Source organism: Camelus bactrianus, chromosome 18 (genome assembly GCF_048773025.1).
Source record: "Camelus bactrianus isolate YW-2024 breed Bactrian camel chromosome 18, ASM4877302v1, whole genome shotgun sequence".
Lineage (NCBI taxonomy): Eukaryota > Metazoa > Chordata > Mammalia > Artiodactyla > Camelidae > Camelus > Camelus bactrianus.
In genome coordinates, this window is record NC_133556.1 from 5,259,444 (window position 1) to 5,286,546 (window position 27,103).

The window sequence follows — 27,103 nt, forward strand, 5'->3', positions numbered from 1 at the left end:
GCCGTGGCCGTTTCCGGAATCTGTCAGCCGCTCCCTCTGGGCCTCGGTCCTCCGCCTGCGCCCGCCGGAGCCTGTTCGCGTCGACTGACCAGAGTCCGCGAATTCTCTGCTCCGAGCCCGTCCGGTCTGCCCCGACCCAGGTAAGGGGCAGCGGGGGCGACCTTCTGGCCCTGCCGGCCTCCCCTGGCCCGGCCTTGCACCGGACTGGAACTCGCGGGGGCGGTGAGGCGGGGGCTTAGGCCGCGGGGCCCGGAGGCTGAGGGGCGGGCCGGGTCCCCCCTCCCGGCCTCTTCAGGGGCGGGGAATCCGCGTTTTCCGCGGGGGCCCGCCGAGACCCTGGGGTCCCCAGATCGCTTTCTCCAGGCTTTCGATCCCAAAGCCTCCTCCGATGCCCAAATAAACGGTTGCTTCTCCTGCGCTTCCATTGTGGGCATTTATCAAAACCTCTAAAATCGTGGTAAACGGGATAATTTCCCCTTAGTCAAGCGCCACGAGAGACCCTTCATTTCTTTCTTTAGCATCTAGAATAGGGGCCCCACACACAGTAGGCGCCCCTGGAATGTTGGGCTCCTTTCTCTGGCAGCCCTCAATCCTTCGGCTTTTGGGAGACCTTCCCGAACTCGAGAAGAACCTTCCCCCAAGTTTTTAAAAAATCTGCCCCGACCCCCTCGCTTGAGTGCCATCTTTCGCTAAGTCACAATTGCACATAATCGATCGTACTCGCTCCGTGGCACCTTTTCGTGGCACCTTTCACTACAATAGGATCGCCCAGATTCTCATCCCGGCACCAGCGCTTTCTTAGATGACCCTGGGAAGATTGCTTCTCTGAGTCCCCGTTTCCTCATCTGCAGTAACAAGATTCTTAGAGTTATTCTGAGGATGAAGTGAGTTTATTTGCAGCAATTGCTTAAGATGGTTCCCGGCCCAGAGTAGGTGCTCAGTAACTATTAGCTATTCTTTGTGATTCTGGGCATTCTCTGTATATCTATCTTCCCTTCCTTCTCCCCTTTTCCCTCCAGATTTGAGGACCAGAAAAGTGCCAGATTTATTTATGTTTCTGGCCCCAACCTGGTATTTACTACACTGCTGGGAACATGGTAGGCACTTAATAAATTGTAGTTTAGAATCTTTTGACTGTAAAGCCATCTGTTCTCATACTGTGGCTTTGGAACCAGGAGGAAATGCTAATCTACTTTTATCTTCTTCAACTCGCCTAAATTACCTAAGTTATCCTAGTTCTACCCTCTTTTATCAATTTTATCTAACCTTGATTTCCCATAGGCCCTAGGTTTTTCAGATATTCTTAAAAGGGGTGGGGGTGCTGGGGAGAGTGGAAGGTACCAGTCAGGAGGGTATTTTTGCCCTGTTACAGAGTGTAAGTGGCTGCATCCTATCACAAAGTGTTCAGAGACCTTCCAAGGTTAATTCATCCACTTAACACAATTAAAGGAGGGGGTCATCTTGGGAAATTGAATCTCCTGCTGGGAGGGAGCATGTCAGTATTTTGATCTAGGTAAGTAACCCCATGCTGAAACAAGTTCTGTCTGAAGAGGTTTAAAATGGTCTGCCGGTGAGGCTGCTGCCTGGAGCTGGAACACGTCCCTGCACACTACAGAGGGTGTGGTGACCTTGGTACCTGGTATTGCTGGGCTGGGTAATGAGAGTAATTAGAAACTGGATGAATCACAGTCTTGAAAACCCAGCCGAAGTAGGGAAGTGAAATTCCCACTGTACTGATACTTTAAAGCTCCAGGGCCAAGAATTTAAAGCATATGTAGGTGTTTCCAAGTTCAGAGGGTACTAGCTGGGATGGTTCAAAAGCCTTGGGTCAAAGGAAGAAAGGGAACTAACCTACTGAGCATCTGTTTTGGCCGAGCTTGGAACTACATGCATTTATTATGTTATCTCATTTAATCCTCCTACCAACAGCCTTGGGATGTCAATGATATGTCCATTTTACAGCTAAAAAAAAATTAGTGTTAGCAGGAAAGGGAAACAGCTCAGTGGTAGAGCACATGCTTAGCATGCACGAGGTCCTGGGTTCAATCCCCAGTACCTCCATAAAAAAAATTTTTTTTAAATAAAGAGTTTTAGAGATATTGAATGACCTGCCCACACTTTCATAGCTAGTGTGTGTCAAAGTCAGAATTCAGACCCAGGTCCCCTTGGCTCCAGAGCCCATGACTAACCAAACATCAGGATGCCTCAAGTGATAAGTATAGAAAGGAGTTGGGGGTGGGGAGGTCCTGGAATCATACTGTGCTGTTATAAATACAGTGCTGGACATTAAAAGGTCATCAGGAGAAGTTTGTTAAATTTAAGGTCACCACCTTTTTGTCTGTCCATCTTTCTCCTCTCTACCCTCATGAAAACATAAGTTTTTAGATTTTGCTTAAATATGAATCACAGTTTAGAAGTTATAATTATCACCCTACGACAGAAGGTATCTTTCTCAGTACAAAATTCAAACTGTCATTATTCTGCTTTCACTGAGTTTGATGAATACAGGCTGTGTTTACTGGTGCCTGATGAATTTGACAAACATGAGTGTTGTCTTGGCCTACAGACTTAAAATAGCCCCATGATTATAAAAGAAGTACAGGTCTGAGTGTATGTCCAAATATGGAACTTGAATGATACGACAAAATTAGAAACGCAGTTTTAGAAGTAATTATACCATTGAATGAATGTTTACCTCTTTTGAAGGCTTATAAGCCTGAGTTTTAGAATGGGAAAGCCTTTGCACCTTTTCTGTTTTAACTGTATGAGATATGTGCTTTTATTGCATGTGGATATTTACATTAAATTACTAATTTGCAGAGCAGTTTTGCTTTAACAAGTGAGCCTATAAAATGTGGCATTTAAAACTAAGTTGCTTTTTTTTTTTTAATTTTTTTAGGGGGAGGAAGGAATTAGGTTTATTTGTTTTTAGAGGAGGTACTGGGGATTGAACCCAGTACCTTCTGCATGCTAAGCACACGCTCTACTATTTGAGCTATTTTCCCTCCCTTAAACTGCTTTTAATTAAGGAGATGTATTGTGACATATGGTATTTTGAGTAACTTTAAGTAAAACCTTTTGTAATGGGTAAGCATCTGATAGAGAAAAAGAATCATGCAGTAGCATCTGGAAGTTTATTTTTAAAAAAACAAATTAGTCTCATTTGAATTCATTAAAATTTTTTATTTTATTTGTTTTTATTTGTGAGTTGTAGTTTGCTTTCTGAACATGTACAAGTTAAAAAAAATTAATGACCTGAATATCCTCAGTCTTAGAATAGAATGTGAAACACTGACATTTCTTATCAGATGTTTTATTTAAGGGTAAACGTACCTCTTTTTGACCTTTGGGTTCCTTTACAACAATTAGCGGAGACATTTCCTTTGCTTCCCACTGAGGTTGATTTCTGCTTTGTCTGCTGAACTTTCATTGTTCACTTCACAACCTTCCAGTGGCCCTTCCATCCACTTCCTGCTTGCATCAGAATTCCTGTCTCACATTTCAGTCTCCACCCTGGGTTGATGGACTTGTACTTAAGTGTATTGAAACTTCAGAGTTTTGTGAGTGCCTCTTAGAAATTATAATGGGGGGGAGCCACACTGGCTGGTTTTTTGAAAAAATTTCTCTTTCAAGTAATGGTTGCTTCTTCAGTGGATATAGATTTGGCTGCCTATAAAATAGAGAATTCGATTTGATTTTTAATTTAGCGATGTTTCACGATTCCTGCTTTTCATTTAATTACAATAAAAAGTTGAAAGAGTAATAAACACCTGCCCACTCTTTGCCTAGATATACCAGGTGTTAACATTTTGCCACATTTGCTTTTTTTTTTTTCTTTTCTTTTTTTTTAATTGAAGTATAGTCAGTTTACAGTGTGTCAGTTTCTGGTGTACAGCACAATGCTTCAGTCATACATGAATATACGTATATTCATTTTCATATTGTTTCTTACTGTAAGCTACTACAAGATACCAAATATAGTTCCCTGTGCTATACAGTGTAAACTTGCTCTTTATATCTGTACATGTTGTCCTGAATGATTGAAAATAAATTACAGAAGACGTCATGACACTTCATCCTGAAATACTCCATCATCTTTATCTCCTAAGAGTTAGGACATTCGCCTACCTAACAGCAAACCATTATCATAGTTAAGAAATCAAAAATAATTCCATATTGTTATATGATAGGTAGTCCAAACTCACATTTTCCCAGTTTTACAAAATACATCTTTTACGGCTGTTTTAAAAATTTAGATTTACAGTCGAATTTTATTTATTGAATTTGGTGTTCATAGCTCCTTTAATCTGGAACAGCCACCACCCACCCCTCCATCCCACCACTGCCTTTTTTGAATAGTCCAGGCCACTTATTTCAAAGGATGGCACACATTCTGGTTTTAACTGTTGATTTCCCCTTTGTGTTATTTAACTAATTCCAGTCCCCTTTATTTCCTATCAACTGGAAATTAGGTCTAGATCTTGATTGAATTTAGAGTAAATGTGTTTGGCATATGTATTTTATAGGTAGGTTGGCCATTTTACCAGGTTTCTCCAGGGTAGTCCTGTGGCCTGTTTTCACAGCATAATTATTAATAGTGCCCCTTTTTGCTCTCTTAAAAGTATTCTGGTCTGGATAATAAATTAAGTGGTCACTATTTATAAGTGATGATGTGCACTTCAGGTCATCTCCCATCAGGAGGCCCATCAGATTAGATTGTCCCACTACTTATGACACTGAGATTGATCAGTTGGCTAAGGTGGTGACTGCCAGATTTTTTTTTTATTCTAAAGGCATGTTTTTCTCTTTGTAATTAGTAAGTAACCTGAGGGATGACCATATGAGACTGTGTGAATATCTTGTACCCCAACAGTCTTAGCCCAGAGTTTTAGAGTCCCTTGATGGCCCGTGACAGGATAAATTATACATTGGTGGTTACAATGCTAATTGTATTTAAATGATTAAGTTTTGACATTGATTCTTTTTTAAAGGGAGAATAATGTTTTATTTATCCCCAAACATTTTAAGACCCCCAGACAACTTAAATGTGGGTTGCCTACCATTTTAAATGCTTTTTTTCTGTTGCTCATTGCAGCTTTCTATCCCTTGAAAACACTAGGAATAATGTCCCTGCATCAGTTTTTACTAGAGCCAATCACCTGCCATGCCTGGAACAGGGATCGTACCCGTAAGTATGCTGGGAGCTTTGCTTCTTTATTTTGGTACCTTTGATAGCTTTTAGATGTAGGTACTTTTAGAGATCACATATTTCAGTGTCACATGTGAACAGGACTTAGGTATAGCTTCAGCACAAAACTAGGTCAGTCCTTTGGTTTACAGATTAGAGAAATCGAGGCTTAGGGTGTTGGAAGGACTTTGCAGTGGTTACACCCAAGTTAATCTCAGAGCCCTTGTCAGTGCTCAAGCCTTCTGGCTCTTCCTCCACGTCTTTTTCTGCAGTACCACCTGGAGGGCAGTTTATTTCAGACATCTTCCATTGCCCTAATAACCCAGTGTCTGGATGAGTTACACTCATCCAGCATTTAGTCAAAATATCAGAACTTAGAAATAAGCAGTTACAGCGGCATATGGTTTACTCCTGACATACTGAGAGCAGTATTACCTGGTTTTTGCTATGTTATTCATAATAAGCTTGAGTTTCCAGTTTTCTAGCTCCAGCAAACTAGGAAGGGATGGAGACAAGCTTTTAGAAGTAGACACAGTACAGCAAGCAAAGTGCGGGCAATGTGACAAGAAGGCAAAAAAAAATCGAAAAACAGACAGAAATGTAGTATTATGCCCATGAATTATTCTTAAAAGTTAGATGTATATTCACTGTCTAAAATAACAGCTTTATTAAAATATAATTCACATATCATAAAATTCACCCTTTTAAAGTATACAATTCAGTAGATTTTAGCATATTAAACAGAATTATGCGCAATCACCACTATCTAGTTTAAGAATATTTCATCACTCCAAAAAGAAACCTGTACCCATTAGCATTCACTCTTGGTTTTCCTCAGAACTCCCAGTCCTGGGCAATTGCCAGTCTACTTTCTGTCTCCATGGATTCGCCTGTTCTGGACATTATGTATATGTGGAGTCATACACCATGTGACTTTTTGCATCTGGCTCTTTTTCATTGAGCATGACGTTTTTAAAGTTTATCCATGCTGTAGCATGTGTTAGTACTTGTTTCTTTTTTATGACTGAATCATATTGTATAGACAGTATTAACACATTTTGTTTATTCATCAGTTGGTAGAAATTTGAGTTGTTTCCACGTTTTTGGCTTTTGTGAGTAATGTGTCTGTGACCATTCCCATGCAAGTTTTTATGTGGTTATATGTTTTGATTCTCTTGAGTATATACCTAGGAGTTGAATTGCTGGGTCATATGGTAACTCTGTTGAACATTTGAGGAACTTGCAAACTGTCTTCCACAGGAGCCACACCATTTTATGCTCTCACTAGCGGTATATGAAGGTTCTAGTTTCTCTAACATACATCTTCATCAACACTTGTTATTGTCTACCTTTTTTATTATAGTCTTATATCCTACTGGGTATAAATAGTATCTCATTGTAGGTTTTTTTTTTTTTTTTTTTTAATAGAGGTACTGGGGATAGAACCCAGGACCTCACATATGCTAAGCATGTACTCCACCACTGAGCTATTACCCTACCCTCCTCTTGGTAGTTTTAATTTGCATTTGCCTGATGACTGGTAATGCTGAGCATCTTTTCACATGCTTATTGGTTATTTATATATCTTCTTTGATGAAATGTCTGTTCAGATCCTTTGCCCATTTTTTAAATTGAATTGTCTTTATTATTGAGTTGTGAGAATTCTTTATATATTCCGGTTACAAGCCCCTTATCAGATATGTGATTTACAAAATCTCCCATTCTGTTTTTTTCTCTTCACTCTCTTGATGGTGTCCTTTGAAACACAAAAGTTTAATTTTTGATGAAACCCAACCTACCTATTTTTTTCTTTTGTTGCTTATTATATTTGCTGTTGTATCTAAGAAACCATTGCCTAATTTAAGATCACAAAAAGAGATACTCATGTTTCCTTCTAAGAGTCTTACAATTCTAGCTCTTGTATTTAGGTCTTGGATCAATTTTGAGTTAACTTTTGTGAATGGTGTGAGATAGGGGCCCAACTTCATCCTTTTGCAGGTGGATATCCAGTTGTCCCAACACCATTTATTGAAGGCTATTCTCTCCATTGAATTATCTTGGCACCCTTGTCAATCATCAGATGACTGTAAATGTGAAAGTTTATTGGACTCTCGCTTATATTCCTTTCATCTTTTTTTTGTTTGTATTTTTTTTAATTGAAATATAGACAGTTTACAATGTGTCCATTTCTGGTGTACATCATAATATTTCAGTCATATATATACATATATATTTGTTTTCATATTCTTTTTCATTATAGGTTGCTATAAAATATATGTATTCCTTTGATCTTTATGTTTATCCTAATGCCAGGACTACAGTGTCTTGAACTGTAGCTTTGTCATAGGTTTTGAAATTGGGAAATGTGAGTTCCAACTTTGTACTCCTTTCTCAACATTGTTTTGGCTCTTCTGGGTCCGTTGCATTTCCACATGAATTTTAGGATCAGATTATTAATTTCTGCAAAAAGAAAAAACCAGCTGGGATTTTGATAGGGATTGCTTTGAATAGATTCACTATCTTCTTAAAAGTAACTCAGATATGGTTTACTCTTATTTTTAAATAAATTCTTGGCACATGAACAGTATACCCCAGGTTATTGTTGTGTGAAGTGAAAACCTAGATATGAGCCTCTGTGTTGAGCGTGGCAGGATGGTGAATCTCCAGCTTCTGTTTTATGATCATCTCACAAAGCTCCATTGCTTAGTTGCGTATGTATTGTCTTCACTTTCTCATATAAAAATAAGGTTTTGGAGTATTTCCAATTATTTTTAATAGAAATGCAAGTTATCATTGTCCTTATTTAAACTACTCGATAAACTCAGTATATTAAGACAATTTTTTGTGCTAAATTATAATTTGAAATTTATAATATTTTTCAAGTTTAAATTTGGATTTGGATTTTGAAATCCTATATGCATCCTAGAAATTTAGAGAAATACATAACTTGTTTCCAGAAAGCAGTTAAAGTCTTAGGAGTTTAGAGCTAGACATTGATCCAGTTCCACAGTTTCATCTGTAAAACAGATGTAGCTTTCCTAAAGAGTGAAGGAAGGGGGATATAATAGATGGGGGAACTATTAGATGATTGACATAAAGTTTGAGTCATAGATTTTTATTTCAAGAAATCAATTTTTTTTAAATGGATGAACTAGAAAGAAAAAATACAAGTTCAAAAAATCCATCATATGTGTGTATTCTTAACATTTTGGATTGGTCTAAGAGATTTCTCTTGAAAACAGTTTTATTTTGTGGTTTGTATTGCTTTATTGTAAAGGAAAACTAATATATTTTATCAGTAGAATCAAGGGTTTTTATTTTGATAAACTAGTGGTTCAAACCAGGGTTTATGATAGTGGTAATGAGAGCCTATGAGCTGTTATGAGCTGTTTTCAGCGTTTCAGAAAGTCTAACAGAAGTTAAATATTTATTGTTAGTAATGATGTATAGGTGAACTAAGATATCAAATATCTTTACTGTAGACTAAAATTGTATCAGTTAAGTATAGTAACATTGTTTATTTGTTACTGGTTAGAATCTTTAATTGAGTTATATATCTCTAATAAATGAATTTTTAAATTTAGTTTTTCTACAAAACATTTTGAAATATGGGGTTCCAAGTAGAGGTAAAAATAATAAAGAAATTCTTCAGGGGTGAATATTGGGAACCGTTTTGCAGCTTTCCTGTTCCTTCCTTCAGTCTGTTTTTGAAATGCCTGTTGTAGCATATCCTTTTTTTTGGTGACAATTTCAAGTTCAGGTGTAAACGATTGACTTTTTCCTGCAGAGATTGCCCTTAGCCCCAATAATCACGAAGTCCACATCTATAAGAAGAACGGGAGCCAGTGGGTGAAGGCTCATGAACTCAAGGAGCACAACGGACACATCACAGGTAAAGGAAGACAACTGTGAAGTTAGTACGGTTTTTCCAAGGTTAGCACTTGTCTGTTTAAATAAGGAGCCTAATAAAGCAAGTCTGCTGTAATAAAGTTGTGCAGCATTTGCTAAGTTTTCTTTAGAAAATCTGAAAGTGTCGTAATGGTGATCTCAGTTTCTAAGTGCTTCTTTCAGCCCAGCTGGTACCCAGCACTTTACTAGTGTTTCGGAAAACACCAAACCTGCTCAAAGGACTAGAGAGCTTAGGTTAGATGAGACGTGAAAGCAAAAGCCAGGCAGCATGTCAGCTTGTGAAACTACAAGCCCAGCTGTGTTCCTAGGGGAACACAGTGTCTTCCAGAAGTTTTCCTGTGTGTTGTTTTTGAGGTGAGGAAGACATTCCAAAATATTGAAAAGGACAGAGAAATGTAACAAACACCCATATTCCTGCCACCTAGAATTAGCAGCTGTTTGTCTTTTTCCTTGTGCTAGAAAACAGGAAACAAAGATTTAATCATAAGGAGTACTATTCCAGATAATAATAAAGTCCCCTCTCACCACGAGCCCTGTGCCTCTCCTGCGGAAGGCAGTCTGTAATTTGATGTGACGTTGTCCCAGGCCTTTGTTGATACTTTCACATATGTGTGTGTCTGTGTATGGAAGCAGTCTTTAGTACCATTGGCTAGTATTTGTAAATACAGCATAAATGACATCATATGGTGGATCTCCTGCAGCTTGCTTTGGCTTTCCACGAAACATTGTTTCTGAGCTCTTTGTATCTAGATTAAGTTGATTCTTTTTAACCCCCTGGATAGCATTTCATACCTCATTGACTTGTTCCTCTGTTGAAGAAATTTAAGTTGTTTCCACTTTTTCCTTCTTACACTGAATTGAGCATCCCCGAGGAAATCTCTAAGACTAGATCTTAAAGCATTGGCTCTGAGACAGATTCCTAAGTGTACAGTAATTTTCATCTTTGACAAAAACTGTCAATGATAAAAGCAGCAAGCAGAGCAGTGTTGAGTTTTATTAAGAAAATGTCAAAGGAGAAGGAAGTAAAGACAAATTTTACAGTGGTTTTCAGAATTTAATGAACCAAATCTTCATACTGAATTTCAAGAGAATGTATTGCTTTGTTGTTAAGTCACATCTGGCTGCTTTTTGAAAAATAACATATTAACTTATTGCTCTGTTCAGGAGGAACTCTTTTGTTCTTTGACCCTTACTACTATAGTTTCTTTTTCATCCTGTTTTCTGGCGGAGTGATTCAACGTCTTGCTTTAGACCATTTGGCCAAGCACATCAAAACTTACTCTCCATGAGTTTTCAGTTACAAGTTTCTCGCTGCTGTCTTGGGCTTCCTCTCTCCTCACAATGACTTGCACTTAAGTGGGCAGCACAGGGACTGATGGTAATTTTTTCCTTTTTAATTAGGACCCTGAAGTTTTGCCTCTATTCCCCAAACATACTGATTAGCTTAAAGATATCCTTCCCCACCAAGCAGAAGAAAAATGTAGCATGTTCTGACCGTCTGCACCCTTTACGTTGTACTCCCCAGCAAAAACTCATGGCCGTCCCTTTTTGCTTTTACCAGTGATTTATAGGTGATGCTGGTTGGGGGCCGACTGACCATGTTACCAAACCAGCTCCAAAGAGATGATTTCTATTTTTGTTGCTTTTGCTTTCCCATGACCTTATTTCTATTAGGTTTGACCTATTTTCTTTAAGTCCCTTTGCCAGTGGCGTTACAGCCTAAAAATAAGAACATGCATATTCTTAAATTGGAATTTTAGCATTAGGAAATACTTACAAATGAGTAAAGGCTAAGATGAAAGACCAAAGAAATAGCTCAAAAGTGAACTAGTTACTTAGTTATGTCCTTTTCCTCCCCTGCATCTCTTTTGGAATCCTTTGAACTTGGGCCTGTTTTCTGTCCAAATGCTCAAATGACATTTTTTTTTTTATCTGAAAAAACTGTTGTTGGAAAAATCTAAATATAACTCTGTGGCAGGAGACCAAGGATCAAACATAATTTCTCAGAGAGATCGTAACTACAGAAAAAGAAAGTTATTCTCTGAAGCTTTTTAGAAGAAAAGACTAGTCAGCACTACAGAGAAAAAGAATGTGACAAACATCAAAGGGATAGCAGAGTTCTGTTGTTTTCCTTTGAGTTTACTCTTTTATGTTAAATGTTTGATCACTGTCTTCTTAAAAAACATTTTACTGTGGACAGTTTGAAACAGCACATAAAAGCAGAATAATGTGATGAGACCCTATAAACCCATCACTCAGATTCAGCGGTTGTCAGTTCACAGCCAGTCTTGTTCTCAACTCATTTTTCTTCTTCCTGTACTGTTTTCAGGTACATCCCAGGCATTGCATCATTTCATATTTCAGTTTGTATCTCTAAAAGATAAGGACTCTTTAATAATAACCAATACAATAGTCTTTTAATTGGCACCCTGATAAGGGCCACACGTGGCTGTGATTAGTTGATGTATCTCTGAAGTCTTTTGTTCATAGATTCCCTTCTCTTTCTTTTCCTTTGCAATTTATTTGTTAAGAAAATTGAGAAATCAGGTTGTCTTTTCTGTAGTGTTTTCCAGAGCTTGAGTTTTACTGATTGTAAGCCCACTGTGTTTTACACATTTCTCCGTTCTCTGTGTCTCCTGGAAATTGCTAGTCGAAGTTAGGGTTAGGTAGTAATAGGTTCTTTCATGAAGGAAGCAGCTAATGTCCAGTCATCTGCGATATTAGCAGCTGTTGACGATCAGTGCCCGTGTCCGTTCATTTAGTAGTGGCTGCATCGTGGTGATGTTCTGAATCTTTCATTTCTTCTCTATTGGCTGAAATACATTTATGAAAGAGACACTTACCTTCATCTGCTGTTTGGTTATTCTGAGATATAGTTAGGACAGTAAAGACAGGATAGATGCTTGATTCCTTTCCTTTTCCTTTAGAGTATTCTGGTGGCAGGAAAACAAAAAAGATGCAACACTGAATTAGTAAGAGATGAGAATTTGTCTTTTACCATATATTTGCCCTTCCCAGCTCTCTTTTTAACAAGTGTATGTCTAAAAAGAGTTAAAAGCTAATGTCTAAAATAGTATGAGACTATGACTGTGGTTTTACAGCTTCCATATTTAAATGAAAGATGTAGCTACAGAAATAAACTCAGAACTATTAAAACCAAGCAGAAGGCAGTTCCTTGTATTTTTCTTAAAGAGTGAGGATATTTTTTAACCACCTCAGGAATTCTTATAAAATACATATGTGTCTAATTAGAGTGGTGCTTATATTGGAATACAGGATGAAATTTCAGATTGTCAAAATCATTACAAAATCACTGAATTTTGTCATTACCAGACAATATAATCTGGATGTTAGAGGACGTGTTAGTTTTCTGTTGCTGTGTAACAAATACTACCATCTTAGCAACTTAAACCAAAACATGTTTATCATCTCACAGTTTTTGTGGATCAAGAATCTGGGTTTGACTTATCTAGGACCTCTGCTTAGATCTCACAAGCTGTGATCAAGGCGGCAGCCGGGGTGGGTTCTCATCAGAGGCTCAAGGACCCATTTCCAGGCTCCTTCAGGTTGTTGGCAGTAGAGTTGATTTCCTTGCAGCTGTAAGACTCATGGCAGCTTGCTTCTCCAAAGCCAGTAGTGGAGGAAGAGTGTGAGAGTCTCTAGCAAGAGGTGGGTACCACACTCCTAGGTAACGTTGTACACTGTCGTGTACGTGTCATCACCCTGCTGGCATTCCGCTGGTTAGAAGCAAGTCACAAGTCGTGCTCACACCCATGGGGAGCAGGTCACATGGAGTCGTGACACCACCAGGCAGGATCTTGGAGACCACTCTAGGGTCTGCCCCCCACAGTAGTTTCAGAGACATGCTTCATGTTGTCAAAAAGCTTGTAATCAAGTTAGGAAAACAAGACAGTCATAAAACTAACTATTTTGCATCACACATCTGGGAATTTATCATAAAGAGATCGTTTTAACCAGCACAAAAAAGTATATGCTTAAATACTACAATTTTAGATATTTTAATAAGTGGTTGGAAACTAACAAAACATTCAACAATGGGATGTTTGGGGAAATTATGATAAAAATCAGTGTTCTAAAATAATGTGTAACTACTGCTAATTTACTAAAAAAAAAACAGGAGAAAATGTTTGCCGTGATAGCAGTATCCTTTGCGGGGTGAACGTGTGTGGATGTGAAGAACAGAAGCAGGGCTTTTTTGACTTTCCATGTGTCCCGTTATGATGTCTGTCTCATGACAATATGTGGGTTTGCTTTTGTAGTTAAAAATAAAATTTGAAATCTAATAAAGAGGTCTGCAAAGGTATCCTGTAATGAATGGATTTAAAAATCAAAACACACATCACTGATTACACTCCCCCATGTCTTTTTCCCTTCTGCAGTACAAATAATTGAGCTGACTGTCCCTGTAGGTGAATGAATGTATACATCCTTCACGCTACTAAAGTCGCCGTGATTTATGACCAATGGAGACTTTGCTTTAAATTCATCTTACTCTTTTAGTATAAATGTTAAGAATTTTTAGGGAGATACCTATAATAAAAATTTATGAGTAGTACTTCTATACTTCAGTGTTAATTTGTATTTATAGAAAATATCTCATCAATAACTATAAAATGACTGAGTCATAGCAGATTTTACTCTTGGTATGTAACAGACTGACCTTGACTTTGGAACCCTTCACAGAGGTACTGTGAAAAGTAAGTCTGATCAAATAAGAAAAAAATCTTACATTCAGATGCGTATTTAAGTCTCTTCCTAGTTTAGATGCAGAGATACTCAAGACTCAATTTCATAGAACTTGTATCATCTACAAAAGGTATTTCTGTTAGTGTAAATGACAGTGACCTTTAGAAGAATCAGTTTATATTTTTCACTCTCTATACTAAAGCCTATTTACCCTATATGTTGTTTTATTTGGATGTCACATAGCAGACGTTCAGCTAATACCATGGAATGAAATCTGTTACTAAATGAACAAAGGTACTTTCAGACCAAAATAAAATCTGATAAAGAGGGAAGGAAGAAGTCTTCAGCCCAGATAGTCTAAAGACAAGTGGGTGGAAGGAATGCTCCTGCTTGGTGGGTGACCCGTGCAATTATGAAACAGCTCTGTTCTTCCTGGCCCCCAGAGGACACTGAGTTATAGAACTTTGCAGAGAAACAGCCTTTGTATGTGAGGTGTGATTGGGAACAAAGTGGGGGAAGTGTTGGCTGGGGAGGAGGGTGCCCACCCGCCTCTGCCACGTCAGCTCTCCGGGGCAGGCAGAGCAGGTGACTCCTTGTCCCACTTGCAGGTATCGACTGGGCTCCCAAGAGCGACCGCATTGTCACCTGCGGGGCAGACCGCAATGCCTATGTCTGGAGTCAGAAAGATGGTGTCTGGAAGCCAACCCTGGTGATCCTGAGAATTAACCGTGCAGCCACCTTTGTCAAGTGGTCCCCACTAGAGAACAAGTTTGCTGTGGGCAGCGGCGCACGACTCATTTCTGTTTGTTACTTCGAATCTGAAAATGACTGGTGAGCAACATCTGAGTCTTTGATTTCTCTCTGTAGAGTCATACACTTGGACCGCTGTGTGCTCAGGGGCTTCTAGAGGCACTGGGTGAAGGTTTAACTCTAACTTCAGGTTTTCTTCATCTGGAGATTTTTTTTTTCCTTTGAAAGTCTCCATTCTCTCTGAGCATTTTTCCACCTTATGTGTACAATGAGTCAAACCTCACATCTCTCATATTAACATCAAGCTGTGGTTTCCATGTCTTGATCTCCTAACTTGTCTTTTCTTCAAGATGCTGCTACTCTTCTCATTCTGCACTGTCCAAATTGCTGTTTTCTTACTCAGATATATAAATTATAAACTTGAAAGATTCCCAGTGCCCTGAGGAAGAATTTTTTCTCCTGTCTCTATCCACCTAAAATATCTGGGATTCTTACAGATAACAATATTTTCCTTTCTGTAAAGTTTGCTGACCAAATCTGTGTCCTGGGGTGGTGTTTTACTTGTTTAAACTGTTGAAGTAAAACTGACAAGAATTTAGAAATATAACCAGCCTGTTGTACTTTATACTGTAAATCACTTGTGGCTGAGCCACAAGTCAAAATACAGGGGTTTATCTTGTGCTAAGTGACTTCCTTTAACTACTGCTTCCTGCTTTCCTTGTTAAGGAAACCACTGCTCTCCCTGCACAAGTTCAGAAAGGGTGATAAACACCCTTCAACGTGGAATTGTCATTTAGTGCAAAACTGGCAGTGTTTGTATTTGCACTAAAAATAGCAGAGCACACAGTGCACTTCATGTGTCACTGCTTTCTGCCAGAAGGGAAGGGAAGGGATTATCAATTACATTTTGTAATTTAGTAAATTCTCAGGAATTTTGAATTTGAAATAAATCTGTGGATTTGCAACAGGATTGAATTATGAATTGAAGATGTGTTTTTCTCTCAAGCATGTTTGAAAATAAAGCTCACAAAATGTTGCCTGCTAGAAATGTTTAGAAGGCTCACTGCACCAAATAGATGAGAAGCAGCTCTTCTTGGGTAGCCTTCAACTGCAGTGACTTTGGATTTTTATTCATTGAAAAATAGTCTCAAACTCAGGTAAATTGGGCTTTCCTGTGGTCCACGGTATTGTCATTTGAACGAGCCATGTGTTCAGGGGAATGTCTCAGTCATGGTACGGTATTTCATTGGGATATTTCATTCAGCTTCCAAAAGCCTTTAGTGTAAAATAACTGTTTTATAGAACAAGTCAGAATGTCGTATATTTTTCAGAAAGGCCCTTGAGAAAAAGATTCTATAGAAAGGTAATTTAGCATCCAAGGAAGGTCTTTCGGCTCAATATTAAGTCTCTCAGCTCCAGAACAGCAGAATATGATTGGCTTTTAAACAGCAGTTTAGGGGTAGAAATTGAATTAGGCCAGAATAATGACTGATCTTAGACGTAAGCAAACACTTTGAGTGGAGCTAGAGAACTAGTTAGAGGCTCGTCTCCAGCAAGAGGTTCTGCTGTTGTCTTGGTTGTGGTTTCTCTGTGAAAAATAAAAGTGTGTGCAGCTTCGCAGAGACTTAGAAAGGATATTAAGCTATTTTACAACCCAAACTTAACCCAAAATGAAATAATTCACTAAGTATTTGTGATAAAAATTCAAGTAATTTCAAACATCAATTTCTATCTCAAAGGTTAGAGTCACGAAATCTGAAACTCCATGGGAGACAGTACCAGAGTTAATCCATAAATATACTTACTAATGAGGATTCCTTGGAAGCTGGAAAAGTTCAGAACTGGCTGCTCTGATGAGAAGGTCAAGGCCTGAGAGACAGAAGAGCAAAGGGGCCGCTTATGGTTCTCTGTCCTCTCTTCTTGTAGAAACGCATCTTCTCTCTGGCAGGAGGCCCAGCGGCCACATGGGAACCATGTGTGGGTGTTTTCGCCTGACACACATTTGTAGGTCATTTGGGGACCATTGCTTGATGTGTGGATAAACTCACATGGATTTTCTCCTTTGATAGGTGGGTAAGCAAGCACATTAAAAAGCCAATCCGCTCCACAGTCCTCAGCCTGGACTGGCATCCCAACAACGTCTTGCTGGCGGCAGGATCATGTGACTTCAAATGCAGGTGGGGATGAATGAGAATTGGTAGACAGCCTTGTCTTTCAGCGAGTGTGTTTGAGGTTCCTTTTCTCTGTAAGGTACCCTGCTAGGCCCCACGAGGGACTCAGATGAAAGGGAAAGGAACTAAAGCAAGTGCAGAAATCACAAGGTAGAAAGAAGTGGACTTGGAGGGGCAGGCGGAGGGGATGCAAAGACGGGGCCAGGAAGTTTCCTCAGGCAGAACATCCTTGGTTGGAGCGCAGGTAGAGTGCCCCCCACCCCTGAGAGTTATTTCTCATTTCATAACCCAGGCGGCCAACTCGGCAAATTCCACAGTGAAACCAAGATTAACAAAACATAGCTGCACAGTGAGTGCACTGCTGAGCTGTATTGTGCTCTTCCTTTTCAGTTAAAGCTCTTCATTTGTCATTAGCATGAGGCTAAAAGAAACACAGCCGCTTTGCTAAGAGCTTTAAGGATCATACAGTGTAATTGCTTTTTAAAGCTGTTCTTTGTCAAGGCTTTTCCCCCCTTACCCAGAAGGAAAGCGAGTAAATGTTGCTTCATGTTGCCTGTCTGGTGGGTTGGGAGACAGGATGCCTATTTCTGGGGTAAGCTGGGTGGAGAAATTCCAGGAAACCTGGCTAGTGCTTCATATCCAAGAATACCCACGGGTTTTTGGGTTTGGGCTTTCTTTTAAAGGGTATATATGGGAATTTGGCTGTGGGATGAGGGTACAGCAGTGTCAAGGTACTTTTTGGGAAAAGATGGATTCTTTTACTTCAGAACCAGTGTGTAACAGTAAAGATTTTTCCATCATTCAGGAGTGTTGTTGTTTGTGATGTGTTGCCCAGAGTCATTCTAGTTCCCTTAGAAGATAGAACTAAGTGGCACTTAACCCTGCCACCCAGATTGTCAGGCTGTGTCTAAACCCTGCCTGAACAGGTAGCTTACCATTCTTTTGTTAATATTAATTTCCAGAAATAAACGTTGCTTTGACCTGTGGTCCTGTGGGTAAGGGTCGTTCTGTTCGCACTCTCGAGCTGGCAGCTGAGAACCAGCGTTCTTTTCTGGCTTCCGATGACAACAGCAGTAGCCAGCCGATGCCGATTTAAAGCGCAGTGACTCTGAGGTCACATCAGCTAACTTACAGATAACTCGAGGTGTCCTCTGCTTCTCCGCTGTCCTCTTCCAGAGCTGCTGCGGCCATTGTCGTTTTAGGGGGAAAATATCCCAGATCATTTAGGGAGTCTTTAGGTTCAGAAGTTCTTGGAGAGAAGCTGTATAAAGAAATAGCACTGGAGGGCAAAGAAACTAAAAGGGCAGATTCCCAGCTGTTCTGTGTCCCTTCTGCTTCCCAACTCTGGGTTGAAACATCCTTTCCCACAGCTCCACGGAATTAGAGATAGAAACTGACAGCCCGAGGCTGTAAAGGATGCGCCTTCCTCCCAGACTAGACCTGTCCCAAAGGCTGGGCGGTGGGCCTGAGTGTGACACCAGGGAGAGCCTGCCCACTCGTCTGCACTGGCCTCCCTTGGCTTTCTCCTTGGATGTCCCTGTCTTTCTTTAAGTGAGTTAATGCCTTGGTTCATCGCAGCATGGCTAGCACTTTGCTCTCTCCCGCTGTTTGACTGTGTGGGCCTCCTGGAACGCTGCTGAGAATGATGGTGAGGTAGGCAGGAGAGTACGCTGTGGTTTCTCAGAGGAGCCCGCCCTGGGCGAGGGAGGGTAGCGTGCACTCCAGGGGGAAGGGCTTTGGGGTCATCACATCTAGAACTGTGCCCCAGGGACAGTGCCTGACACGTTGTAGATGCCCCATGAATATCTGTTGATGGAGGATAGATTTGCCAAACTTGGGTTGACCTGTCGGCAGCCCTTAGAACCCTTCTGTGTCTTGAGAGGTTTATGTATCTGAATTTATCCATCGTCAGGTTTTGTGTTTTATGAGTCAGGATCTTTGCAGTTTGGACACCTTACAGCAGCTGCCTGTGGCTTATTTCTGTATACATGTATTTCCATTTACTTTTCCCTTCTCTCTCTGCCCTTGAACTGCAGAGTGTTTTCTGCCTACATTAAAGAAGTGGATGAAAAGCCAGCCAGTACCCCCTGGGGCAGCAAGATGCCTTTTGGTCAGCTGATGTCAGAATTTGGTGGCAGTGGCACCGGCGGCTGGGTGCACGGGGTCAGCTTCTCCGCCAGCGGGAGCCGCCTGGCCTGGGTCAGCCACGACAGCACCGTGTCCGTAGCCGATGCCTCCAAGAGCGTGCAGTGAGTATTTCCTTTGTTTGGAGTTGGGAAGTGGGTGGGATCTCTCACCAGCTGGCCCAAGGCTGCCCTCCCCTGGATGTAAGTGCAGGGCACAGACATAAAATTCCAAAGCAGAACTGCAAGGCAGCCTTAAAGTTAGAGGCACACATTTAGAGTGTCCGTTTGGGGACATTTTAAAGACTTAGGTCTCGCTTCCAGAAATACTTCTTAATGCAAGTACTGGTAGGGATTCCTTTGAAGGACCCTCTTGGTTTGCTACTGATAAAGAGTTCCTTCAGAACGTCAGTTTAGTCTGTTCCCAGAATTCCTTACAACACGTAAATGTCATCCAGCAGCCTTAGATTGCATGGGAGATATGTTCTCACCCTGTGCAGTCAGGGAACAGTGACTCCATGAATTTGGGGCTTCATTCAGTAACACCTCACACCCCGGTGCCAGTTCCCTGGTGTGTGTGGCAGAACCCAACTGCAATGACTCACTGTGAGGGACGGGCCTGTCCGGCCGAGGGGAGCCAGGGCGTCCTGTCACACTTCAGAGCTGTGTTTGCTCATCGTGTGGTCGAGGAAGAGAGAAAATGACTGGAATCCTCCCAGCTTATGAATTTTGGTTCTTTCCCTGTGAATCCTTTTCCATTGGCAGCTGAAGGTTAATCCACCTGTGAAGGTTTCCTGACTTGCCACCCTGTGTGCCGGGAACCAGTCTCATCTCACTCCCTCTGCCCTGCAGTGATGAGGTGTCATTTCAGAGAGAATGTATTTTTCTTAATGGGATTAAATTGGTTTGTTTGGTTTTTTTCCCCAAATTTTTCTGACACCCCCCCCCATTATAAATGGTGCAGTCTTCCAGGAGATTTCCATAGGTAGACAGACACTTACATATTGTATCACTTTTACCTCAGATGGGGTTATGCTATAATTTTATACTCTAGTTTGCTTTTTGTCATTCGATAACCTTTGATGTCATGGCTATGCGACCTGTGTGCAGTTAATTGCAATGCATAATAGGCTCTGAGCATATGCTTATTGCAAGCCCCGTTCTACCCTCAGTGATTTATTACAGGGCTTTTCTGGTCCTGCAAGTCAGATTACATCCTCCACCCTTCTCCATCTCAGACATAACTATTTCATGTGGTAAGGGCCAGGTATGCTGCAGTAAAGCCTTAGGAAGAAGTGATAGGATTTTAACCCAAAACCAGTCATACTGGTGGGGCTGGGGGCAGCACAGGGGGGTCTCCTGAGACACAGTTTTCAAAATACATCATCTTTTATATGGAGCTATATGACCCTAATTCATCAACCAATGTGTTTGCCTGCCATGTCTGTGTGACCTTGGCCAGGTGTGAAGCAGATGACTGTGAGGTGTACGTGTGTGCATAGCACACACACACACACAGCCCATTCCTCTGTGAACGCCTGGCTGGCCGACACTGTGTTGGGTTCATCGCTGGCCATAGCCCCTGCCCCAGTGCCTGGTAGGGCACAGAGACCAGCCTCTTGTAAATGTTCGTGGTCCCAGCCCTGTAGGAGCCCATGAGAGCACAGTGAGGGGAGGAGAGCAGAGAAGGGCGTTCAGTCCTGAGTGACCATGACAGTCAGCTCTAGGAGGTCAGAGAAAGGAGAAGCCACTTCAGGCAGAAGTGGTCCAGAAAGCTTCCGGGGGGGATGAAACTCGCGCTGAGCTCCACAGACAGGGGTGGGCTTTGGATAAGCAGGAGGAGCCCAAGGGTGCGTGGGTAAAGGGCAGGGGACCGAAGACCGGGACAGCAGGGGACCAGCACTCGCCAGGACCACGCTGTCGAGCAGTTTGTGGAGCACAGGCCGGAAAGCGCTGAAGGCCTCACTTCTGCAGGTTACTCAGGGCTGTCTCATGCTTGAGATTCCTGAAAGTCTGGGTCACGGGGCTCCTTTGAACATAAGTGTCTGTTTATATTCCTGAAGCCCCTGTGAGAATGGGTCCTTTGTCATCTGCTGTGTCTGAAGAATCCACGTGGTCCGTTCCATCTCAGGTTAACAAGTGTTCTTGTGTTCAGGGTCTCGACTCTAAAAACAGAGTTCCTGCCCCTCCTGAGTGTATCGTTCGTCTCGGAGAATAGCATCGTGGCTGCTGTAAGTGTTTCTCTTCATTTTTCCTCATGGTGCCCTGTATCTAATTCTCCAGAACAGGAGCAGTGCGAGCTCTGTGGCTGTGTGCACGAGCACAAAGCAGCACCGCCCTGGAGAAGAGACAGCTCGAGGGGCGCCTGTTCCACTGCGGGCTTGGTTGGTGGGCGGCGTACCCTGCAGGGCCTGACTGGTGCCTTGTTTCAGGGCCACGACTGCTGTCCAATGCTCTTTAACTACGATGACCGTGGCTGCTTGACCTTCGTCTCCAAGCTAGACATTCCAAAACAGAGCATCCAGCGCAACATGTCCGCCATGGAACGCTTCCGCAACATGGACAAGAGGGCCACGACTGAGGACCGCAACACAGCCTTGGAGACGCTGCACCAGAACAGCATCACGTGGGTGCCGCCGGCCCCCCACTTCCCACCCCCCCGGGTGCCCCCTGTCGCCACGGCCCTGACCTCTGTACATCACATGGGTGCTGCCGGCCCCCAGCCCCCTGGGCACCCCCTGTCGCCAAAGCGCTGACCTCTGTGCACAGGTGATCGGGTGACCAAATGCCTTTCCTCCCTCTTTGTTTCCTGACTGGGTACCCATGAAAATTCTGTGTACTTTGGGCCCAGACATCCCTTCAGGAACAAGAGTGGTGAGAAGTCTGCAGCTTCCTGACTGCAGGCTTTTATTTTCAACTTGTCACAGAGAGTGAGCCACCCCCACATAGTCGTGCTGTCCCTGGAGGGTTGGACGGCACCAGCCACCCATGAGCAGAGGGCGTGCTCTACTGAAGGCTTGAGCGCCCGTCAGGCAGTCTCTTCCTGTGTCTTGCTTTCTCAGAAACTTGATTGAGGATGAAAGGAGACTTTCCTGAGTGTCATGTTCCTCTGGTAGTGAACACTTAGCGGGAAGACTAGTTATATCCTATTGGAAAGGGTAATTCTAGCTGTCTCAACCATGGATTTCAAGTACCACGGACAAGAGAGGAAGGTGATTTAATTAGGGAGACAGCATCACTGGGACAAAGCTGAAGAGCTTCTTGACTGTTCATCAGGCACATGTGATTAAATATGACCGTAGAATTGTGTTTCATCCCAAAAGCTTGATTTTTTTTTTCAATTTTGAGGAGAAATGCAGCGTATTCTTGATATTTTAAATTATTGTGTTCAGAGTTGGATACCATAGGATTTTTTCTTTGACTAGACCTTTTGTGTTGAGAGGCTTACACTGAGGTGATGATCACAGGAAGACTAGTGGAAACCTCCAGACTTAGAATTACTAACTGCAGGCCATGCTTTTCCTCATGCTTGTGGGAGAGGCCACTGGGCTGAAAATAGGCTGGAAATGTCTGTGCTTTATTGAAAAGTAATCACGAGCAGGCATGGAAGAACTTTTCTCCATACTTTTCAAGTTTCTCTGTCTTGAATGATTTTCAGAATTATTTTCTGTGAATTTCTCTTAAGCGTTTCCACAGACTGTGCTTCTGGAAGGAAACCACTCTCATCGCCTTTTTGAGGTTTTTAGGTTAAAAATAAAAAGACAGACTCTTGCAGGTTGACGTGACTACTTTTATTGGCAGATATTAAGTCCTCTCTGCCCTGGAACAGGGTCAGCAAACTTCTCCTGTAAGGAACCAGAGAATGAGTGTTTTAGGCTCTGAGGGGCTACCCAGTCCCTGTCCTGGTCCCTCACCCCACGGTGTGGCCTGCGGGCTGCGTGGGCAGTCCAGAGACGAACGAGCCCAGGTAGGCTTCAGTGAAACTTTATGGACATGGAAATGTGAATTTCACATCACTTTCCCATCATGAAATAATAGTCTTTTAAATTTTTTCCAACCACTTAAAATTGTAAAAGCCATTCTTTAGCTCATAGGCAGTACAGAAACAGGTGGTGTGTGCCATCCCTTCTTTAGCGGGAATGTTCTAGACACTTCAGAGGAGAAAGACAAACAGTGCCTGAGCTACGGAATTGATTTTCTTGAAAGAGTTTCAGATAACGTGGCGAAGCCAAGTTGTTTTATTAATCTGCCCTTCTGCTTTGCGTGGTTAGAATTTTGCGGTGTGTCTGAATATTGCCAATATTTACAATAATTAGTTTCAAATGCAAGGAGACCTCTTGGCTTATGTGCCCTGGCTGTCTTGGCAGGTGATTTGGGAGTCTTTGGAGCCAGTTGGATTTCAGACATGCTTCATCCTGCCTCTAGTGTTTTTCAAAAATTGTTTCCATTTCAGTCATAGCTGTGGTTGGGCTGGCTCCCTGCTCCCCAGGGTGCGTGCTGTGTGGCCTGGATGGTCCTGCTTCTCCATGTCACTCTAATTAGTGCTGGTTCTTAACTTTTCCCTCTTTTTAGTCTTGTCTTTTCTGGACATCTGGTAGTACAGTGCATGCATTTCCTGAGTCAGATTGCTGCAGACTCATGTGGAGGATGGACAGCTTATTCAGGAGGTGATAGGCTGCTCTTTCCTTAAGATGCTTTTATGCTTTTAGGAAGGTTGGAGCTCGCTTCCACCACATATCTTACAATCTCTCGTTTTTGCTTCTTTTCAGTCAAGTGTCTATTTATGAGGTGGACAAGCAAGATTGTCGCAAATTTTGCACTACTGGCATCGACGGAGCCATGACAATTTGGGATTTCAAGGTATTTTCTACCTTTCAGAACAAATCTGGTTTGTATTAAAACTCTTCCTGGGAGAAGACTTTCTCATTTCTTGGAACGACCGGTCAGATCCAGCGCACAGCACAAGTGCAGTGCATTCGGCTGCATTTCTCCTTAAAATCTGAACATTATTAGCAGGAGAAAAGCACACTCTCTCAGTGAGATGGAACACACCCGCTGGTGGTCCATTTCCTCACTGGAGAACAGTGGGGTGCTGTTTTTGTAGCAGGCCCCGTATTGGGTACCAGTCTAGTTTACTGCATAGGTTAAACATTCCCTGACTGCCTGCCAGGTGCCAGGCACGGTGTGGCCATTGAGGACACTGAGGGAAAGGAGCCCTGAGGGGCCTCTCTGGTGGAAGAGCGGGTTGGGGCGGGGGCCGGGGTGTGGTTCCAGAGGAGAAGCCAGTGCTCTGTCTCACATTGAGGAGTCGGGGAAACGCAGGGGAGACTGTACCAGGGCTGTGAAGGCAGCACGTGCAGACCAGCCGTTCGGGCAGTGGTGGGGCCTGCTGAAGCCCCAGCTGGAGCTAGAAAGGAGCCAGGGCGCGGTCAGGGCGCGGGAGCCGGGCTGTGCCCGCAGACAGACAGGCCTTTCTAGAGCCCACACAGGAAGCACCAGACTGTGAGGTGCGGGCAGCCTGGGCCACCGTGGGCTTCCATGAACAAAGGACACAGATGTGACCTCCAGCTGTGCTGGGGGGCATGGCCAGGAAGCTCTGGACTGGAGAGGTTTGGGGGCTGAATGGAAGGGCACTGTGACAGTGAGGGACAAGTCCCGGAGGACTCTGCACCCTGGCTTCGGGATTAGGCAGATGGCGGGTGGGTGAGGTAGGGAACCAAGGAGGGGCGCAGGGGTCAGAGAGCCTGGCTCCTGTGTGCAGCTGTGAATGGATCCTCCAAAAGTTAACCATTTGCAGAATTTTGCCACTGCCTTGCAAAACCATGATGTTTTTTTCTCCCCCTGGGAGTCTCTCCCACACCCTTTTTACCTTCACCTACTTTTAGGTCCTGGGCTCTGCGCACCTGTGTGATAGCTCCACCTGGGCAGTTACAGCTCCACTCTTTATTCTTTGATCCCTCCTGCCCAGTCCTTTTCTCTCCTTCTACGTGTGTGAGCTAGAAGTCTCAGTGCCCTTTCCTCTGATCCGTCCACCTTTGAGCCCCTGCAGTGTTGTGCGCCAGGCTGGCTGCGTGTGGTTTACAATAACATAGGAGTGCCCATCATGAGGGCATCGAGAGTGAAGGGCCGGCCATGCGCACAGATGGCCCTGGTCAGCACGGGCCAGTGTCACACATGATAATAAGCACACATGTGTCCTGAGAACAGGAGTGTGCCCAGAGCCTGTGGGCTGGGGCCATGGGGACAAGGGAGCAAGGGCCTGAAAGAGCCAGCAGGGGGAGCCCTGTCCTGGAGAGTTGCTGGCCAGAGGCGGGAGTCGGGGAGAGCATTTCTCAGAGGTGGGGGCCAGATTTGGGTGTCGGCTGCCCCTCAGCCAGGGAGGAGGGGGAGGAGTGGGGTGTCACGGGGAAGACGCCAGAATGGACGGATCTCAGTGACGATCTGTGTTCTTTCTGCCGTTCTGCAGACCCTAGAGTCTTCTATCCAGGGCCTCCGGATAATGTGAAGCTGAGCACGCCTCCCAGACCCAGCACGACAGACGGACAGGCTGTGAGGAGCAGCTCCACCGAGTGCATGACGGGAGGAGAGCCGGCCGCCAAGAAACACTGAAGACGCAGATGGCGCAAATATTGTGTGTTTTGTTTGAATATAATTGGTGAAAGTGTTGGTTTTTTAAAAGCAGCAGTGATTTGGGTTTTGTTTTTGTTTTTTTGTTTTGCTATTTCATTCCATTCTTGACCAAAGCTTCTCTTTAAGTAGTTTATTATGGAAAAGCGTCACACTAACTTAAAGGAAGGGGTGGGGGAGGTATGTAAATTGTCTGCTAAAAAATAAAAATACTGAATGTGTTTTTTGGTTTTGTCTCCTTACACTGTTTGCATTTTTAGGAGGAAAATATGGGCGAATTCTTTGTTGGGTTAGTCAGTTTTGGGGGTAGAATCTTAAGAGTCTTAGTTTCTTAAATCGAGCCCTCTTTACAGCCTTTAACCAGAAGAACCGTTTCTCAAATGCTGTCTTTTAGCCTTGCAGCCCTTCTGTGGAGACAGTGCATGTCCCAGCTTGTGTACTGGCGGCAGAGAAGCCGCCTCCGCCGGCAGCCAGGCCCGGATGGAGGCCTCAGCCCAGTGCCCCAGCAGGTGGGCGCCCGCAGCGGACATGTGCAGGGGAGGGTGCGGGGGGAGAAAAGGCACAGCCTTTTTGGTTTAAAGATTATTGGACCCAAACTAAGTTATCTTCATCATAATTGGACATGAACTTTGACATTGCAAAGCAGAGACTCTTGAGAGGTGCAAATATAGGTAAGTTGCCAGGAAAGTGAGTACAGAGCAGCCTGGAGGGTGGCCTTATTCTGGGTCTCTCAGGTCCGGGAGAGCAGGGGTCCGGACACAGCTCTAGTTTCAGGTGTAACAGCGCTTCTCAGGGAACATCATGGTGTTCTCAAAAGAGGAACTTCACCTTCTTGCTGACCCCTGGCCTCTTCCCAGTTTGCTACAGCATCCTTTCTGGACCCCCAGTGGCAGGAGCTCTTCTGTGTACATGTGTTTGTACCAGTGCATCGGCAAGGCGGTGGTCACAGAGCCAGGACAGACAAAAGCAGGCCAAGAAACAGGAATTAGCTGCAGATTTCTGTGCAGTTTCATGAAGTCACATGGTTTGGGGAGTAAGCCCAGAGGATTTTAGAGAAACAATGTATTCCATGAAAGAAACAATGTACTAACTTGGCCTCCAAGAACTTAGGCACAGAGTCATCTTTTTTCTTTTTTTAACTTGGGTCAACTCACACCCACGGAAGCTGGCCCCTCCCCATCCGGGCAGCCAAAGCCCTGCGGTGCTGCACCACAGCGCTGCGGTCTCACCGTGGGAGGGCCCTTCTCTCCCCGCCCTGCCTGTGAGGCTCAGACCAGGCCTCCGTCCAGTGACCAATTTGGAGGGTTCTGGGTGACCCCTGACTATTGCAGGACACGCTGGCCAAAGCCCTTGGATCGGAGGTTTTGGTGTCAGGTTACATTCTGCCCAGTTGTGTGATCTTCAGCAGTATAGTTAACATCTCTGAGCCTCAGTCTCTTCACTTGTAAAAAATGGGGGTAATAGAGGGTTAGTAAATTCTGTCACTCAGCCAAGGTTTGCTTTCAGGCTTGACAATGCCCTGCAGTCGGCCCCAGAGACCCTTAGTAACAGTGGGGCAGGGTGGGAGTGGTGTACCAAGGAGTCTGCAGGCTCTTCCCAGAATGTTATGCTGAGAAAACAGGTGAGTC

At 43.2% G+C, this 27,103-nt stretch overlaps 1 protein-coding gene across 1 annotated transcript; it reads left to right on the forward strand.

Annotated features, from left to right (window-relative positions):
• ARPC1A (actin related protein 2/3 complex subunit 1A) lies at window positions 1-25,696 on the forward strand. The gene is made up of 10 exons (XM_074345713.1): window positions 1-140; window positions 5,096-5,188; window positions 8,976-9,080; window positions 14,413-14,635; window positions 16,624-16,731; window positions 18,762-18,974; window positions 21,004-21,079; window positions 21,281-21,474; window positions 23,618-23,708; window positions 25,315-25,696. Exons 2-10 carry the CDS (start codon window positions 5,125-5,127, stop codon window positions 25,351-25,353), a joined length of 1,113 nt encoding a protein of 370 aa, XP_074201814.1. The 5' UTR covers window positions 1-140; window positions 5,096-5,124; the 3' UTR covers window positions 25,354-25,696.
• Window positions 25,697-27,103: the final 1,407 nt, after the last annotated feature.

Excerpts from the sequence above, each read along its gene's own strand:
- ARPC1A (XM_074345713.1), top strand. The coding sequence starts at position 5,125 with ATGTCCCTGCATCAGTTTTTACTAGAGCCAATCACCTGCCATGCCTGG. Across the intron at positions 5,189-8,975 it reads CTGGAACAGGGATCGTACCC|AGATTGCCCTTAGCCCCAAT; the intron begins GTAAGTATGCTG and ends TTTTTCCTGCAG. Across the intron at positions 9,081-14,412 it reads GCACAACGGACACATCACAG|GTATCGACTGGGCTCCCAAG; the intron begins GTAAAGGAAGAC and ends TCCCACTTGCAG.